Consider the following 19,673-nt stretch of genomic DNA (forward strand, 5'->3'; position numbering starts at 1 on the left):
CTGAGAACTCAATAACCTCCACAGACAATCATAGCAGACTGTTTTAGAAAGTACTAACCAGTAACAGAGAAACAGGCTGGCATGATCATCTGGTGGTTTGGGCAGTGAGATGACTACTCCTTGCTCTGTCACGTACCAAGGCAAACCATCATGCTACTTATCAGCTCATTAAACTTAATTGAAGCAGTCTAGACATCTCCATAGTTATTGATGGTTTTAGAACATTTAAACACAACTATTTAATGAGAAATCAATGGTCAGGGCTTTTTCTTGGAAGACCATGTGGATTACTGGTCACTAAGGAGTTGCTTCAGCCTCAGATCTATCAGGACATGCTCCCCTTGCCACATATTCACACACATCTTGATTACAGTACAGTACCATGAACATGTGCTCCACTGTATATGTAGATACACTGAGTGGACAAAACATTAAGAACACCTGCTCTTTCCATCACAGACTGACCAGGTAGATCCAGATGAAAGCTATGATCCCTTATTGATGTTACTTGTTAAATCCACTTCGTCAGTGGTGGGGAAGGGGAGGAGACATGTTAAAGAATGATTTTTAAGCCTTGAGCCAACAGAGACAAGGATTGTGTGTGTGGCAATCAGAGGGTGAATGAGCAAGACAAATCATATGTGCCATTGAACAGGGTTTGGTAGTAGGAGCCAGGCGCACCAGTTTGTGTCAACAACCGCAACATCATTATGAGCCGTCCTCCCCTCACCAGCCTCCACTGGTGTATAGTCGGTGTACATTTTAAGGTTATATGGTTTGTCTGTACATCTAAAGTCATTTGAGCCAGCTGAGTAATGTTACAGAACAAGTGCTTTATTCTCCTGCTGTAATGTAGCCGCAGTGATGTGTAACATCTGAACAACTGCTGAACCAAACGCAGACCAAACAATATGCTGTGATGAGACACACAAACATGTACAAAGTTATGCAGGCAATTGTGAATTCATCAACCCATTACGTATAATACACCGTGGACACGTATCGAAGCGCGGAAATGAACCTTGACGAACTTACACTGAGAAGGCTGCAAACAAGTGCTACTAAAAACATCATTTACATACATGTACAAAACCTCCGACTCCTTTCTAAAAGAGGTGGTTGCATTACATGTACAGTCAAGATTATAAAAATGAATGACATTCTGTACAATATTTATAGTTTTATAATTAAAATGATACATTTCTACTTGTATTAATGCGCAGGCATTGTCCTCCACCTCTCTCCCAGAAACCCACACAGACACTCATCCTGAACTCACTATCCTGTCTTTATGTCTGCCTGTACAGTTAGACAAACCAGTCTTCCTTATGCTTGACCTGTCTGTTAACTACAAACTCCACACTATTAGCTGTTATTCCAACAAAACATCTAACAACAATTCCAGTTGAATATGTTGAGGTCAATGCCATATATTCCCCATGATGCAACATGTTTTATTTCAGAACAGTTAAATACTCAAGTAGTTGGTGAAAGTAATAAGCCACAACGTTTAGAGATTCAAAAGAAAATACAAAGTGGATGAAATTAAGGCTCTTTGTAGGTGTTTCACGTGTTTACAATACAGGAAGCCCTTAATACATGTTCAACCTTTCATAAGTTCAGTTGTTATCACACACGGGCACACACACCTCAAACCCACTGCCGAGCCTTTCTACAAGACCTTTGTGCATCACACTGGAGATAAAGTGAATGCATGTTTCCAGTTGACCTTGTTCATTTAGTTAGTTACCTTTCACAGTGAGCCAAACTGGAGCTGGACAATGTTGTAGTAACACATCTGAAAGGTACATGTTTAAAGCTTTATAAGGAGCACCCTGTGGAGCCTCACCATTAGGCACAGTCACTGCCATGCAGTCAGTCTCTACTGAGTAACAGTCACTGCCATGCAGTCAGTCTCTACTGAGTAACAGTCACTGCCATGCAGTCAGTCACTACAGAGTAACAGTCACTGCCATGCAGTCAGTCTCTACAGAGTAACAGTCACTGCCATGCAGTCAGTCTCTACAGAGTAACAGTCACTGCCATGCAGTCAGTCTCTACAGAGTAACAGTCACTACAGAGTAACAGTCACTGCCATGCAGTCAGTCTCTACAGAGTAACAGTCACTGCCATGCAGTCAGTCTCTACAGAGAAACAGTCACTGCCATGCAGTCAGTCTCTACAGGGTAACAGTCACTGCCATGCAGTCAGTCTCTACAGAGTAACAGTCACTACTATGCAGTCAGTCTCTACAGAGTAACAGTCACTACAGAGTAACAGTCACTGCCATGCAGTCAGTCTCTACTGAGTAACAGTCACTGCCATGCAGTCAGTCTCTACAGGGTAACAGTCACTGCCATGCAGTCAGTCTCTACAGAGTAACAGTCACTGCCAGGCAGTCAGTCTCTACAGAGTAACAGTCACTACAGAGTAACAGTCACTGCCATGCAGTCAGTCTCTACTGAGTAACAGTCACTGCCATGCAGTCAGTCTCTACAGAGTAACAGTCACTGCCATGTAGTCAGTCTCTACAGAGTAACAGTCACTGCCATGCAGTCAGTCTCTACAGAGTAACAGTCACTGCCAGGCAGTCAGTCTCTACAGAGTAACAGTCACTACAGAGTAACAGTCACTGCCATGCAGTCAGTCTCTACTGAGTAACAGTCACTGCCATGCAGTCAGTCTCTACAGAGTAACAGTCACTGCCATGTAGTCAGTCTCTACAGAGTAACAGTCACTGCCATGCAGTCAGTCTCTACAGAGTAACAGTCACTGCCAGGCAGTCAGTCTCTACAGAGTAACAGTCACTACAGAGTAACAGTCACTGCCATGCAGTCAGTCTCTACAGAGTAACAGTCACTGCCAGGCAGTCAGTCTCTACAGAACAACAGTCTCTACAGGGTAACAGTCACTGCCATGCAGTCAGTCTCTACAGAGTAACAGTCACTACTATGCAGTCAGTCTCTACAGGGTAACAGTCACTGCCATGCAGTCAGTCTCTACAGAGTAACAGTCACTACTATGCAGTCAGTCTCTACAGAGTAACAGTCACTACTATGCAGTCAGTCTCTACAGAGTAACAGTCACTACTATGCAGTCAGTCTCTACAGAGTAACAGTCACTGCCATGCAGTCAGTCTCTACAGAGTAACAGTCACTACTAGGCAGTCAGTCTCTACAGAGTAACAGTCACTACTATGCAGTCAGCCTCTACAGAGTAACAGTCACTGCTATGCAGTTAGTCTCTACAGAGTAACAGTCACTACTATGCAGTCAGCCTCTACAGAGTAACAGTCACTGCTATGCAGTCAGCCTCTACAGAGTAACAGTCACTCAGCCAGTCTCTCTACAGAGCAACAGTCAGTCAGTCTCTCTACAGATCAACAGTCAGTCAGTCTCTCTACAGAGCAACAACCACTCAGTCAGTCTCTACAGAGCATCAGTCAGTCAGTCAGCCAGTCTCTACAGAGCATCAGTCAGTCAGTCTCTACAGATCAACAGTCAGTCTCACTACAGATCAACAGTCAGTCAGTCAGTCTCACTACAGACCAACAGTCAGTCAGTCAGTCAGTCTCACTACAGATCAACAGTCAGTCAGTCAGCCAGTCTCTACAGAGCATCAGTCAGTCAGTCTCTACAGATCAACAGTCAGTCTCTCTACAGAGCAACAACCACTCAGTCAGTCTCTACAGAGCATCAGTCAGTCAGTCAGCCAGTCTCTACAGAGCATCAGTCAGTCAGTCTCTACAGATCAACAGTCAGTCTCACTACAGATCAACAGTCAGTCAGTCAGTCTCACTACAGATCAACAGTCAGTCAGTCAGTCTCACTACAGATCAACAGTCAGTCAGTCAGTCAGTCAGTCAGCCAGTCTCTACAGAGCATCAGTCAGTCAGTCTCTACAGATCAACAGTCAGTCTCACTACAGATCAACAGTCAGTCAGTCAGTCAGTCAGCCAGTCTCTACAGAGCATCAGTCAGTCAGTCTCTACAGATCAACAGTCAGTCTCACTACAGATCAACAGTCAGTCTCACTACAGATCAACAGTCAGTCAGTCAGTCTCACTACAGATCAACAGTCAGTCACACAGAGTCTCGCTGGTGTATTGAACCGGGCATCACTGAGACCTCAATATGGCTATTCTACCCTCTGGATATCCCAGAGGTCAAAGTGCATAGACAGCTACATGATGTCTCTCTAGCTCACCTGTCTGTAGAGCTGTTTGGCTCACTCCTACTAAAGGATGTAGTCATATGTACATATGTACTATGTTGAAGTATCAACATGTTCAGGAAAAAGTGGAGTTTCTCCCAGACACTGAGCTACGGTCTGTTTAGAATCCCTCTCCACTAATGGTTTAGGTTTGGATATGGGGAGCGTAAACTGATCCTAGATCAGTGCTAACTAAGGGGTGACTTGAGCAAGCATGACAGAGTCGTGGTCAAAATTAAAGTGAATATTGAGCTTTCCTACTAGTTCGGGCTATTGGAAGATGTGTTGATGGAAAACATTCATACACACACACACACACACACACACACAGACACGCACACAGACACACGCACACAGACACGCACACAGACACACGCATACAGACACACACACACACACAGACACAGACACACACGCACACAAACACACACACACAGACACACACACACAGACACACGTGCACACACACACGTGCACACACACACACACACGCAAGTGCACACACACACACACACACACACACACACACACACACACACACACACACACACACACACACACACACACACACACGCACACACACACACACACACACACACACACACACACACACACACACACACACACAGACACACACACACACACACACACACACACACACACACACACACACACACACACACACACACACACACACACACACACACACACACACACACAGACACACACACAGACAGACAGACAGACAGACAGACACAGACAGACAGACAGACAGACACACACAGACAGACATGTCAGCCGGTCTGTGGGAGAGCTGGGTTGGAGCTAGAAGGAGAGGTTAGACGGAAGGTCAGCTTTTTCCTCCCTGGTCAGTCAGCCAGCTGGTTTTGCCCTTACAGACTAAACTCCCTACAACACACTGGTGCTCTGTAGGTCAGTTGGTAGAGCATGACACTTGCAACAACAGGATAGTGGGTTTGATTCCCGTGACCATCCACACATAAAGAATGTATACATGACTAGGTGGTTTGAAGAAAGACCTCTGCTAAATGGCATAACAACACACCAACAGCAGACACAGTGTCCACCAACGCTACACTCACTGAGACTGGGGGAACAATCACTTAGAAAGGCTTGATAGCTCAATGGAGAAGTTCAGGATCATTCAAAAGTATTTGAAACAATTGACATTCCATTTAGTCATAAAAAAAGACAGAGAAGTTCAGGCACGTTGTGATGTTTTGGAAAACATTCGGCTAAAACTGCTGAGCCTCGTTAGAGATGGTTGTAAGACCTTTTCATTATAAAGGGATAGAAACTCAGCCAATCATTCTTCAACTGTCAAACACACACTGACAGTCAGACTACAAAAGCATAGACTCAATCAACTATCTCACCTCATATCTCTCTCTATATATCTCCTACAGTATGACAACCCCACAAGGCTCATATCTGGAATGTTCAGGTCATTTGGAATGTGCCACTGATTCTGGAAGCCTGGCTGCAGCAACACTAGAACTACACTGAAGGAGATGTCTCTTAAAGCTTTACTTGGTCCTGGAGAGTGGAGGAGACGGGTCAGGGGTCAGCCTCCAGGAGAGTGGAGGAGACAGGGGTCAGGAGTCAGCCTCCAGGAGAGTGGAGGAGACTGGTCAGGGGTCAGCCTCCAGGAGAGTGGAGGAGACAGGGGTGAGGAGTCAGCCTCCAGGAGAGTGGAGGAGACGGGTCAGGGGTCAGCCTCCAGGAGAGTGGAGGAGACAGGGATCAGCCTCCAGGAGAGTGGAGGAGACAGGGGTCAGCCTCCAGGAGAGTGGAGGGGTCAGGGGTAAGCCTCCAGGAGAGTGGAGGGGTCAGGGGTCAGCCTCCTAGAGAGTTGAGGAGACAGGGGTCAGCCTCCAGGAGAGTGGAGGAGACTGGTCAGGGGTCAGCCTCCAGGAGAGTGGAGGAGACAGGGGTGAGGAGTCAGCCTCCAGGAGAGTGGAGGAGACGGGTCAGGGGTCAGCCTCCAGGAGAGTGGAGGAGACAGGGGTCAGCCTCCAGGAGAGTGGAGGAGACAGTGGTCAGGGGACAGCCTCCAGGAGAGTGGATGAGACAGCGGTCAGGGGACAGCCTCCAGGAGAGTGGAGGAGACAGGGGTTAGCCTCCAGGAGAGTGGAGGAGACAGAGGTCAGGGGTCAGCCTCCAGAGCTGCCTCGGCTAGCTGGTATCACAGTGCAGGGCAATATGGCTGATAGAACAACAATACTAGGATGTATTGCTTCAATTTGAACATATTCTCAACACCGTTCAATCTTTCATTACATGTAATGCCCTCTAAATAGCATCGATGGGTTGCTAGGGTAACAGTCAGGGTCCTTTCTAGAAAAAGAGCATAATTCAATAGAAACGCCAGATTCCGGTAGGTAACTAAGTAATAGCATATCATGGCAACAGTTGGACTTGGTTAAAAACAACAACATCAACAACGTGGAGGCAGTAGCATCCCACACACTTTCTGAGCTAAGCATCTGATCAAGTACCTGACACTACATACCCTGTATGTTACACATGTAACCAGAACATTGCACTATTCAACACAGTAACTATCTGACACATACTTATCTGACAGTGGTACTTAGACTCTCTGCTAGTCAATCCATCAGTCACAAGCACACATACAAGATAATCATCCCAAATGGCATTTACCCATAAGGCTCTGGTCAAAAGTAGTGGCCTTTATAGAGGAAAATGTTCCATTTGAGACACAGACATAGTCACAGAGGTGACGTTAGGGAGGGTCACAGAGGTGACGGTCTGAGGCGCATGTCCCGTTGCTGTGTCACCACAGTGACCCGGTGGGGGTGTCGGTCTAACAGAGGTATGACATCACAAAAAACTCCACACGGGTTAATGCTGCATGAATTGCAAAGCTCCCTTTTAACTAAAGTACAAATTTAAAATAAAAAAAATAGATAAAAAACGAGACAAAAATAGAAGACAAATAAGAACGAAGACAAACCCAGAGAACACATATTAGTTAAAAAGGTCTATAAAAATACTACTATAGCTACGGTAGAAAGAGCAGCCCTACAGGCCTCCGAGGTTACTTCAGAGGTTTCTCTCCAGAGGTTTCTCTCCCGAGGTTTCTCTCCCGAGGTTTCTCTCCCGAGGTTTCTCTCCCGAGGTTTCTCTCCAGAGGTTTCTCTCCAGAGGTTTCTCGCCAGAGGTTTTCCTCCAGAGGTTTCTCTCCCGAGGTTTCCATCCCGAGGTTTCTCTCCCGAGGTTTCTCTCCCAAGGTTTCCCTCCAGAGGTTTCTCTCCAGAGGTTTCCCTCCAGAGGTTTCTCTCCAGAGGTTTCCCTCCAGAGGTTTCCCTCCAGAGGTTTTCCTCCAGAGGTTTACCTCCAGAGGTTTTCCTCCAGAAGTTTCTCTCCAGAGGTTTCTCTCCAGAGGTTTCTCTCCAGAGGTTTTCCTCCAGAGGTTTCCCTCCAGAGGTTTCCCTCCAGAGGTTTCCCTCCAGAGGTTTCTCTCCAGAGGTTTTCCTCCAGAGGTTTTCCTCCAGAGGTTTCTCTCCAGAGGTTTCTCTCCAGAGGTTTCTCTCCAGAGGTTTCTCTCCAGAGGTTTCCCTCCAGAGGTTTCCCTCAGAGGTTTCTCTGGACCTGGTCCTGGAGATGGACGCAGTGTGTGATGCCGCCCGTCCCGTACTGACAGACAAACAGCCCTCAGAGAGCCAGGGAAGGGGGGTTAGATCAGGGATGGGTTGGGGCTGGGGGTACGGACTGGGGGTAGGGGCTGGGGGTACAGTTTGGGGGCTGGGGGTACAGACTGGGGGGGGCGGGGGTACTGTGGTCTCTCTCTGTCTTGTCTCTAGTGGATGGGGTTGATGTCTGTGCGGTGGTTGGGCAGGCCGTGCACAGTGCTGCCCCCTACAGCTGTGCTGGAGGTGGTGATGTTGTTGTGCTGGATGACCTGCTGCTGGGAGCAGGCTGGGGCCGGGCTGCCTGCTGGACTGCTGTCTGGACCTGAGGGGAGGAGGACAACACACATGGTGAGAGGACGATTGACAATTGTGTGTGTGTGTGTGTGTGTGTGTGTGTGTGTGTGTGTGTGTGTGTGTGTGTGTGTGTGTGTGTGTGTGTGTGTGTGTGTGTGTGTGTGTGTGTGTGTGTGTGTGTGTGTGTGTGTGTGTGTGTGTGTATCAACATGAATGGGTGTGTAGTGAACATGAAACCCTCAATAGAACAACTCTAGATGTCTGTTTATCTAAACAAACACGGTCCAACAGTTAAAAACCTCTTAATTTTCACCAAATATAGAATTGTTACATTTCTATGTACAGTATAAACCACTGAACGTTGTGTTTTCCAACCAAACATCTATCATATCCTCCTTTCAGACCAACGGAATGAGGCGCGTTGAAAGCGCTTCGGCTTCGACATGTTTGTTGTCTGTCTGAAAGGTTTTACACTGCAGCTTTTTAAAAGCCTCCACGAAACCTTTAGTTCTGAAGCACCACTGAACGGGCTGCCGCTTCTGAAGCTGGGCTAACATCCATCACTAGGCAACCAGAACTGTCAATCAAATTATCTCCATCTGCCTGCACTCAGACCACTCGCTCCTAAGAAAAGTACTTTGAAGTTTGTTAAAGTTTGTTAAGTGCATTTAGTAGAAAGAAAACACATCTGCCATAAAAAACAAAAGCACATATTTTTATTTAACCAAGTCAGTTAAGAACAAATTCTTATTTTCAATGACGGCCTAGGAACAGTGGGTTGACTGCCTTGTTCAGGGGCAGAACGACAGATTTTTACCACGTCAGCTTGAGGATTCGATCTTGCAACCCTTCGGTTACAAGTCCAACGCTCCAACGACTAGGCTACCTGCAGCCTCTACACTCTAACGACTAGGCTACCTGCAGCCTCTACACTAACTACTAGGCTACCTGCAGCCTCTACACTCTAACCACTAGGCTACCTGCAGCCTCTACACTAACCACTAGGCTACCTGCAGCCTCTACACTAACCACTAGGCTACCTGCAGCCTCTACACTAACCACTAGGCTACCTGCAGCCTCTACACTAACCACTAGGCTACCTGCAGCCTCTACACTAACCACTAGGCTACCTGCAGCCTCTACACTAACCACTAGGCTACCTGCAGCCTCTACACTAACCACTAGGCTACCTGTAGCCTCTACACTCTAACCACTAGGCTACCTGCAGCCTCTACACTAACCACTAGGCTACCTGCAGCCTCTACACTCTAACCACTAGGCTACCTGCAGCCTCTACACTAACCACTAGGCTACCTGCCGCCCCATCAATCAATGTTTATTGTTGTCAGGGAAACAATAGAACATTCTATGCCGGAGCAGAATTCTACTGTCTGAAAAGGTAGACGCTTTGTAAATTGTCTGAAAGGTTAACAATTATCCACCCGTTCCTCTAGCTGCTATGTATGAAAAGGGTCAAATAAACCTGCATTTTAAAACCTTTTTATCCCTTTGAAAACATGCTTGATACATCTTCACAACATACTAGGAGTGACATCTGTACACAGACAGACTGGGCTTATCAATGCAAGTCTCTCCCAGTCAGTCAGCCCAGTCTACTCACCCTCTAAACAAGGAGCCAGTGAGAGCAGGGCAGTGTGAGGGGAAGTGAGCCTGCTTTTCCCCTGTCTGTCTGCTGAAGCCTCACAGCACAGGGAGGGCCTTCTGCCTTCTCCTAATTACATGGAAATGTCACTCCTATCCATATCAAACGGTGGGGTTCTGATGTCATAGTCTGCTGCTGTGGAACAGTCCAATAACCAGCAGGGGGACCGGGACCAGCGGGACCAGCAGGGGGACCGGGACCAGCAAGGGGACCGGGACCAGCGGGACCAGCAGGGGGACCGGGACCAGCAGGGGGGGACCAGTGGGACCAGCAGGGGGACCGGGACCAGCAGGACCAGCAGGGGGACCGGGACCAGCAGGACCAGCAGGGGGACCGGGACCAGCGGGACCAGCAGGGGAACCGGGACCAGCAGGACTGGACATGGGAGTTTGGACGCCGGTCGGCAGTCTGTGACATCTTTTTTCAGTGGAATCTCTGCAGCGACCTGTGGTTTAGTTCTATGACTCCAGTCCACTTCTGATGGAAAAACAGGCCTCATATTCTGGGGTTGTGATGACTAGTACCAGACTTCCAGGCCGGGTGGTATCCTAGTGCCTCTCTCCCCCACATCCATGAAACAGCGTGGCTCCTGCCAGCATCCGTACACCCTGTGTGATACACATGGCAGGATCCATATGTCCTCATAGTGTGGTGAGTGTGGGACAGGATGACTTGACTGTCACCACCCTGGACTGGGCACCCTAACCTCAGGACTGCTTCTAACTCATAGACACAGACACTGTATGGCTGGAGAACTGGGAAGGTTCTCTATGCAGGTTTAGCTGTATACTAGTGATACGGCACAGGGGTGAGTGTGTGTGTGTTTTGGGTTTTTTTGTGTGTGTTTTGGGGTTTTATGTGTGTGTGTGTGTTTTGGGGTTTGTGTGTGTGTGTTGTGTGTGTGTGTGTGTGTGTGTGTGTGTGTGTGTGTGTGTGTGTGTGTGTGTGTGTGTGTGTGTGTGTGTGTGTGTGTGTGTGTGTGTGTGTGTGTGTGTGTGTGTGTGTGTGTGTGTGTGTGTGTGTGTGTGTGTGTGTGTGTGTGTGTGTGTAAACAAGCTACTCACTGAGGTAACCTTGGGAGTCTTTCTGCAGAGTGGTGATGGGGCAGTCTTTATGGGTGAGGAGGAGCTGCTTGAGTTGGGTCACCTCGTTCTTCAGCATGGTCACCTCATTCTGACAACAAGCAATCAATCAAATGTGTTTAATAAAGCCCCTTTTACATCAGCAGTTTCCACAAAGTGCTTTACAGTGACCCACCCGACACACATTTTGAGCACAATAAGAGAGATTTACTGTTAGCTGGACTGAGTGATTATCTTTGCTTGGTGAATAAATTCAGCTTTTTTTGTTGTTGAATAGATTCTTGATAAAGTCACATTTGTTATAAAAGGAAAATAGCTTGTTTAATTAAGCCTCACTGCAAAACTCACAATAAACATTCTGCATCAATAGTGCGATGAAGAAAGAGTATTATCATTGCTAAAACCATGTACAATTGCAGGATTAAGATTTCAATCTTAATTGGAATTTAATACAACTATGACAAATAAATGAACCGGCTCGTTGTTAGGAATGTCAAAAGACAGGCATCATTTCAGGGGCTGGTTTTGATTTATGGTTGAAAATTGTCTGTATCTCTGAGTGTCTGCCTCCTAGAACTACAACAAGCCCCTACGGAACAACAGACTGAACTACAACAAGCCCCTATGGAACAACAGACTGAACCTCAACAAGCCCCTATGGAACATCAGACTGAACCAGAACAAGCCCCTACGGAACAACAGACTGAACTACAACAAGCCCCTACGGAACAACAGACTGAACTACAACAAGCCCCTACGGAACAACAGACTGAACTACAACAAGCCCCTACGGAACAACAGACTGAACTACAACAAGCCCCTACGGAACAACAGACTGAACTACAACAAGCCCCTACGGAACAACAGACTGAACTACAACAAGCCCCTATGGGAACAACAGACTGAACTACAACAAGCCCCTACGGAACAACAGACTGAACTACAACAAGCCCCTACGGAACAACAGACTGAACTACAACAAGCCCCTACGGAACAACAGACTGAACTACAACAAGCCCCTACGGAACAACAGACTGAACTACAACAAGCCTCTATAACTATAACAAGGGAGAGTGGCAGTATGTCTGAGTTTAGTGGAGCAGTTCTCCTCCCAGGCTGAAAGAACATCAAACACTCAAACACATTGAAAGTGTTTGGTCTTCATGATCTGAACTATAGATAAGCAGAGAAAGGTGAGGATGAAAGGAAAACAACCATTGGTAGAGTTGGAGAAAGAAAGAAGGTCTGGGTTGGAGATGGTTGCTACCTAACTTTTACAAGAGTTGAGCAGCATTCAATTCAATTCACTAAACTTTATTTAGAATGCTGTACACAGTGGTGCAGGCACGGACACAGATGGAGCTCTAGGGGTGCTGGAGCATCTGGCCTTTTGCCCTCTTATGAAAAAAAAGGTCCCTTTTGATTCAAATCTAATCTAATTTTATTGGTCACATACACATATTTAGCAGATGTTATTGCAGGTGTAGTGAAATGCTGTTTTTTCAAACAAATGACTTTTTCTGAAATGTTTAGTGTCTTTTCAGGGAAGGGGGCAGCTGCAGGTCGCCTCTGTCAGTAGCAGAGCAAGTGTTTTCACTCTGAGCACCTGCCCCATCAAAGGTGTGTGGCCCTGCAGTGGAGAACTTATTTACTATCTCCCTGCTATTTGAACATAAAAGTCTAATGTGAAGACCTACAACACGTCCCAAATAGCACCATATTCCCTATATAAGCTCACTACTTTTGACCAGAGCTCTATGAGCCCTATGGGCCCTGGTCAAAAGTAGTGCATTAAATAGGGACTAGGGTGCCATTTGCGACATAACCATCTCGTCCACATATATCCTACCAGAAGCTGCATGTTGGTCTGGGTCAGCTCTTCAGCCTTCTTCTCCAGTGACACCACCCATACTTTCCTCTTCTGTCTGCATCGCGTGGCCGCCGCTCGGTTTCTCTCCAGAAACTTCCGCCGCCGTTCGTCAGGGTCCTCGTCTACCGTCCGCCTGCGGCGCCCACCGCTAGAGGTCGGAGACTGCATCGTCTGGCTCGGCTGCATCTGCTGGGCCGCCGGCGACAACTAGAGAGAGAGACAGAGAGACAGAGAGAGAGAGAGAGAGAGAGAGAGAGAGAGAGAGAGAGAGAGAGAGAGAGAGAGAGAGAGAGAGAGAGAGAGACAGAGAGACAGAGACAGAGACAGAGACAGAGACAGAGACAGAGAGAGAGACAGAGACAGAGACAGAGAGAGAGAGAGAGAGACAGAGACAGAGAGAGAGAGACAGAGAGACAGAGAGACAGAGAGAGAGAGAGAGAGAGACAGAGATTCAGAGACAGAGACAGAGACAGAGACAGAGACACAGACAGAGATTCAGAGAGACAGAGACAGAGACAGAGAGAGAACAAGGTCACACACACATGGAAGGGAAAGGGGAAACCTAGTCAGTTGTACAACTGAATGCCTTCAACTGAAATGTAACTATTCACATTTAACCCAACTCTACCTGTTTAAAGTCACTATTGAATGTAACTTCCACATTTAACCCAACCCCTCTGAATCAGAGAGTTGCAGGGGTCTGCCAGTGATTGGAGCAAGTGTTGAAAGGGGGAAACCTAGTCACTATTCACATCCACGAATCAGAGAGTTGGACCTGAGGAGTGAACACTGATTGGAGCATGGATCAGTGTTGAAAGGGGGAAACCTAGTCAGTTGTACAACTGAATGCCTTCAACTGAAATGTGTCTTCTGCATTTACAGGTCACTGAGAAGGACTTCAACTATGTCTCATTTCCATGTTTCATCTATTCTAACATCTCGTGGAAGTCTTAACCTAGCTGAACCTGTTTAAAGTCACTATTCACAGTCCCTACTCTATCTGTTTAAAGTCACTATTCACAGTCCCTACTCTGCCTGTTTAAAGTCACTATTCACAGTCCCTACTCTACCTGTTTAAAGTCACTATTCACAGTCCCTACTCTACCTGTTTAAAGTCACTATTCACAGTCCCTACTCTACCTGTTTAAAGTCACTATTCACAGTCCCTACTCTACCTGTTTAAAATCACTATTCACAGTCCCTACTCTGTCTGTTTAAAGTCACTATTCACAGTCCCTACTCTACCTGTTTAAAGTCACTATTCACAGTCCCTACTCTGTCTGTTTAAAGTCACTATTCACAGTCCCTACTCTACCTGTTTAAAGTCACTATTCACAGTCCCTACTCTGCCTGTTTAAAATCACTATTCACAGTCCCTACTCTACCTGTTTAAAATCACTATTCACAGTCCCTACTCTACCTGTTTAAAATCACTATTCACAGTCCCTACTCTATCTGTTTAAAATCACTATTCACAGTCCCTACTCTATCTGTTTAAAATCACTATTCACAGTCCCTAATCTATCTGTTTAAAATCACTATTCACAGTCCCTACTCTGCCTGTTTAAAATCACTATTCACAGTCCCTACTCTATCTGTTTAAAATCACTATTCACAGTCCCTGCTCTACCTGTTTAAAATCACTATTCACAGTCCCTAATCTATCTGTTTAAAATCACTATTCACAGTCCCTAATCTATCTGTTTAAAATCACTATTCACAGTCCCTACTCTACCTGTTTAAAATCACTATTCACAGTCCCTAATCTATCTGTTTAAAGTCACTATTCACAGTCCCTACTCTATCTGTTTAAAATCACTATTCACAGTCCCTAATCTATCTGTTTAAAGTCACTATTCACAGTCCCTACTCTACCTGTTTAAAATCACTATTCACAGTCCCTACTCTACCTGTTTAAAATCACTATTCACAGTCCCTACTCTACCTGTTTAAAATCACTATTCACAGTCCCTACTCTACCTGTTTAAAATCACTATTCACAGTCCCTAATCTATCTGTTTAAAGTCACTATTCACAGTCCCTACTCTACCTGTTTAAAATCACTATTCACAGTCCCTAATCTACCTGTTTAAAATCACTATTCACAGTCCCTACTCTATCTGTTTAAAATCACTATTCACAGTCCCCACTCTACCTGTTTAAAATCACTATTCACAGTCCCTACTCTACCTGTTTAAAATCACTATTCACAGTCCCTACTCTACCTGTTTAAAATCACTATTCACAGTCCCTACTCTACCTGTTTAAAGTCACTATTCACAGTCCCTACTCTACCTGTTTAAAGTCACTATTCACAGTCCCTACTCTACCTGTTTAAAATCACTATTCACAGTCCCTACTCTACCTGTTTAAAATCACTATTCACAGTCCCTACTCTACCTGTTTAAAATCACTATTCACAGTCCCTACTCTACCTGTTTAAAGTCACTATTCACAGTCCCTACTCTACCTGTTTAAAATCACTATTCACAGTCCCTACTCTACCTGTTTAAAATCACTATTCACAGTCCCTACTCTACCTGTTTAAAATCACTATTCACAGTCCCTACTCTACCTGTTTAAAGTCACTATTCACAGTCCCTACTCTACCTGTTTAAAATCACTATTCACAGTCCCTACTCTACCTGTTTAAAATCACTATTCACAGTCCCTACTCTACCTGGGTTTAAAATCACTATTCACAGTCCCTACTCTACCTGTTAGAAATTACTATTCACAGCCCACTTCCCTAAAAACAAAATCATGCCTATGCCACTGTGCCCTAAAACCCCTCCCCACCACTGACTTCCTGATCTGAAGGCATGGGTCAGTCAGCCAGTTAGCCAGCCAGTGGAAAACACCAGTCTGAGTCAGCTTGTCAGCCAGTGTTGTTGTCATGTTTTAGCCGGTCAGAAGCCAGATCTTTGGAACAGCCAGTCCCTACAGTCACCAGAACAGTCAGTGGTCAGCCAGCCTTATTGTTTAGCCCTCAGTAACTTCCAGTCAACATCCAACCAGTCCTGTCACCTGTTTGAATCAGTCAAATATAGTCACCAGTCAGCCAATAACAATAGTCTGTCAGCCATCAGTGTGTTCAGTCAGCCTCATGTCAGTCAGTCAGCCAGTCAGCCAGTCTGTACATTATCTAGCCAGTCAACACCTGGAACATGCCAGTGACCACTGGACTGACTGAAAGCCAGTCTGTACAGTTATCCTAACCCTCAACACCTGGAACATGTTGTGACCACTGGGTGACTGAAGCCCTGGTCTGGACATTATCCTAACCCTACAACACCTGGAAATGTTGTCACTGGACTGACGTTTTCCACCGTCCCACCTGAAACCCACACTATCCTAACCCTACAACACCTGGAACATGTTGTGACCACCTGACTGAAACCCTATCCTAACCCTACACAGACACACAGTCAGACTGAAGCCCTGGTCTGTACATTTCCTAACCCTACAACACCTGGAACATGTGTACCCACCACTGGTCCTGACTAAGCCCTGGTCTGTACATTATCCTAACCCTACAACACCTGGATCATGTTGTTTTGGAGGATGGTGTACAAAACTACAACAGTTGAACTGATGGCCACTGGACTGACTGAAGCCCTGGTCTGTAATGTTTTAACCCTACAACACCTGGATCATTTGGACCACTACTGACTGAAGCCCTGGTCCTACATATCCTAACTAGTCAACACCTGGAACATTGACCACTGGACTGACTGAAGCCCTGGTTGTACATTATCCTAACCCTACAACACCTGGAACTTCCACTGTGACTGAAGCCCTGGTCATCACAATCCACCCTACAACACCTGGAAAATGTTTGAATCACTGTCAACTGACTGAAGCCCTGGTCTGTACATTATCCTAACCCTAACAACACCTGGAACATTGACCACTTGCTGACTCGAAGCCCTGTGTTCTGTCAGCTCTCCATGACTAGTGCCTAACAGGCCCGTCTTATAGCTCTGTACATTATCCTAAACCTACAACACCTGGAACATGTTGTGACCACTGGGACTGACTGAAGCCCTGGTCTGTACATTATCCTAACCCTACAACACCTGGAACATGTTGTGACCACTGGACTGACTGACTGAAGCCCTGGTCTGTACATTATCCTAACCCTACAACACCTGGAACATGTTGTGACCACTGGACTGACTGAAGCCCTGGTCTGTACATTATCCTAACCCTACAACACCTGGAACATGTTGTGACCACTGGGCTGACTGAAGCCCTGGTCTGTACATTATCCTAACCCTACAACACCTGGAACATGTTGTGACCACTGGACTGACTGACTGAAGCCCTGGTCTGTACATTATCCTAACCCTACAACACCTGGAACATGTTGTGGCCACTGGGCTGACTGAAGCCCTGGTCTGTACATTATCCTAACCCTACAACACCTGGAACATGTTGTGACCACTGGACTGACTGAAGCCCTGGTCTGTACATTATCCTAACCCTACAACACCTGGAACATGTTGTGACCACTGGACTGACTGAAGCCCTGGTCTGTACATTATCCTAACCCTACAACACCTGGAACATGTGACCACTGGGCTGACTGAAGCCCTGGTCTGTACATTATCCTAACCCTACAACACCTGGAACATGTTGTGACCACTGGACTGACTGACTGAAGCCCTGGTCTGTACATTATCCTAACCCTACAACACCTGGAACATGTTGTGACCACTGGACTGACTGACTGAAGCCCTGGTCTGTACATTATCCTAACCCTACAACACCTGGAACATGTTGTGGCCACTGGGCTGACTGAAGCCCTGGTCTGTACATTATCCTAACCCTACAACACCTGGAACATGTTGTGGCCACTGGGCTGACTGAAGCCCTGGTCTGTACATTATCCTAACCCTACAACACCTGGAACATGTTGTGACCACTGGACTGACTGACTGAAGCCCTGGTCTGTACATTATCCTAACCCTACAACACCTGGAACATGTTGTGACCACTGGACTGACTGACTGAAGCCCTGGTCTGTACATTATCCTAACCCTACAACACCTGGAACATGTTGTGACCACTGGACTGACTGACTGAAGCCCTGGTCTGTACATTATCCTAACCCTACAACACCTGGAACATGTTGTGACCACTGGACTGACTGAAGCCCTGGTCTGTACATTATCCTAACCCTACAACACCTGGAACATGTTGTGACCACTGGGACTGACTGAAGCCCTGGTCTGTACATTATCCTAACCCTACAACACCTGGAACATGTGACCACTGGACTGACTGAAGCCCTGGTCTGTACATTATCCTAACCCTACAACACCTGGAACATGTGACCACTGGACTGACTGAAGCCCTGGTCTGTACATTATCCTAACCCTACAACACCTGGAACATGTGACCACTGGACTGACTGAAGCCCTGGTCTGTACATTATCCTAACCCTACAACACCTGGAACATGTGACCACTGGACTGACTGAAGCCCTGGTCTGTACATTATCCTAACCCTACAACACCTGGAACATGTTGTGACCACTGGACTGACTGAAGCCCTGGTCTGTACATTATCCTAACCCTACAACACCTGGAACATGTTGTGACCACTGGACTGACTGAAGCCCTGGTCTGTACATTATCCTAACCCTACAACACCTGGAACATGTTGTGACCACTGGACTGACTGAAGCCCTGGTCTGTACATTATCCTAACCCTACAACACCTGGAACATGTTGTGACCACTGGGACTGACTGAAGCCCTGGTCTGTACATTATCCTAACCCTACAACACCTGGAACATGTTGTGACCACTGGGACTGACTGAAGCCCTGGTCTGTACATTATCCTAACCCTACAACACCTGGAACATGTTGTGACCACTGGGACTGACTGAAGCCCTGGTCTGTACATTATCCTAACCCTACAACACCTGGAACATGTGACCACTGGACTGACTGAAGCCCTGGTCTGTACATTATCCTAACCCTACAACACCTGGAACATGTTGTGACCACTGGACTGACTGACTGAAGCCCTGGTCTGTACATTATCCTAACCCTACAACACCTGGAACATGTTGTGACCACTGGACTGACTGACTGAAGCCCTGGTCTGTACATTATCCTAACCCTACAACACCTGGAACATGTTGTGACCACTAGACTGACTGACTGAAGCCCTGGTCTGTACATTATCCTAACCCTACAACACCTGGAACATGTTGTGACCACTGGACTGACTGAAGCCCTGGTCTGTACATTATCCTAACCCTACAACACCTGGAACATGTTGTGGCCACTGGACTGACTGAAGCCCTGGTCTGTACATTATCCTAACCCTACAACACCTGGAACATGTGACCACTGGGCTGACTGAAGCCCTGGTCTGTACATTATCCTAACACTACAACACCTGGAACATGTGACCACTGGACTGACTGAAGCCCTGGTCTGTACATTATCCTAACACTACAACACCTGGAACATGTGACCACTGGACTGACTGAAGCCCTGGTCTGTACATTATCCTAACCCTACAACACCTGGAACATGTTGTGACCACTGGGCTGACTGAAGCCCTGGTCTGTACATTATCCTAACCCTACAACACCTGGAACATGTTGTGACCACTGGACTGACTGACTGAAGCCCTGGTCTGTACATTATCCTAACCCTACAACACCTGGAACATGTTGTGACCACTGGACTGACTGACTGAAGCCCTGGTCTGTACATTATCCTAACCCTACAACACCTGGAACATGTTGTGACCACTGGGCTGACTGAAGCCCTGGTCTGTACATTATCCTAACTCTACAACACCTGGAACATGTTGTGACCACTGGACTGACTGACTGAAGCTCAGTATATATG

The 19,673-nt window shown here is 46.6% G+C and overlaps 1 protein-coding gene across 2 annotated transcripts in view; it reads right to left on the reverse strand.

Annotated features, from left to right (window-relative positions):
- Nucleotides 1-4,964: 4,964 nt before the first annotated feature.
- Nucleotides 4,965-19,673, reverse strand: part of creb5b (cAMP responsive element binding protein 5b) — a 111,246-nt gene continuing 96,537 nt past the window's right edge. For both annotated transcript variants that reach the window (XM_046334841.1, XM_046334842.1), the window contains exons 9-11: nucleotides 12,778-13,005; nucleotides 10,911-11,019; nucleotides 4,965-8,211 (exon numbers count right to left, since the gene is read on the reverse strand). In XM_046334841.1, the coding sequence (XP_046190797.1) occupies nucleotides 8,057-8,211; nucleotides 10,911-11,019; nucleotides 12,778-13,005 (492 nt within the window). In that variant the 3' untranslated portion in view covers nucleotides 4,965-8,056. The remainder of the gene's footprint in view (nucleotides 8,212-10,910; nucleotides 11,020-12,777; nucleotides 13,006-19,673) is intronic.

This window comes from Oncorhynchus gorbuscha, unplaced genomic scaffold (assembly GCF_021184085.1).
Source record: "Oncorhynchus gorbuscha isolate QuinsamMale2020 ecotype Even-year unplaced genomic scaffold, OgorEven_v1.0 Un_scaffold_607, whole genome shotgun sequence".
Lineage (NCBI taxonomy): Eukaryota > Metazoa > Chordata > Actinopteri > Salmoniformes > Salmonidae > Oncorhynchus > Oncorhynchus gorbuscha.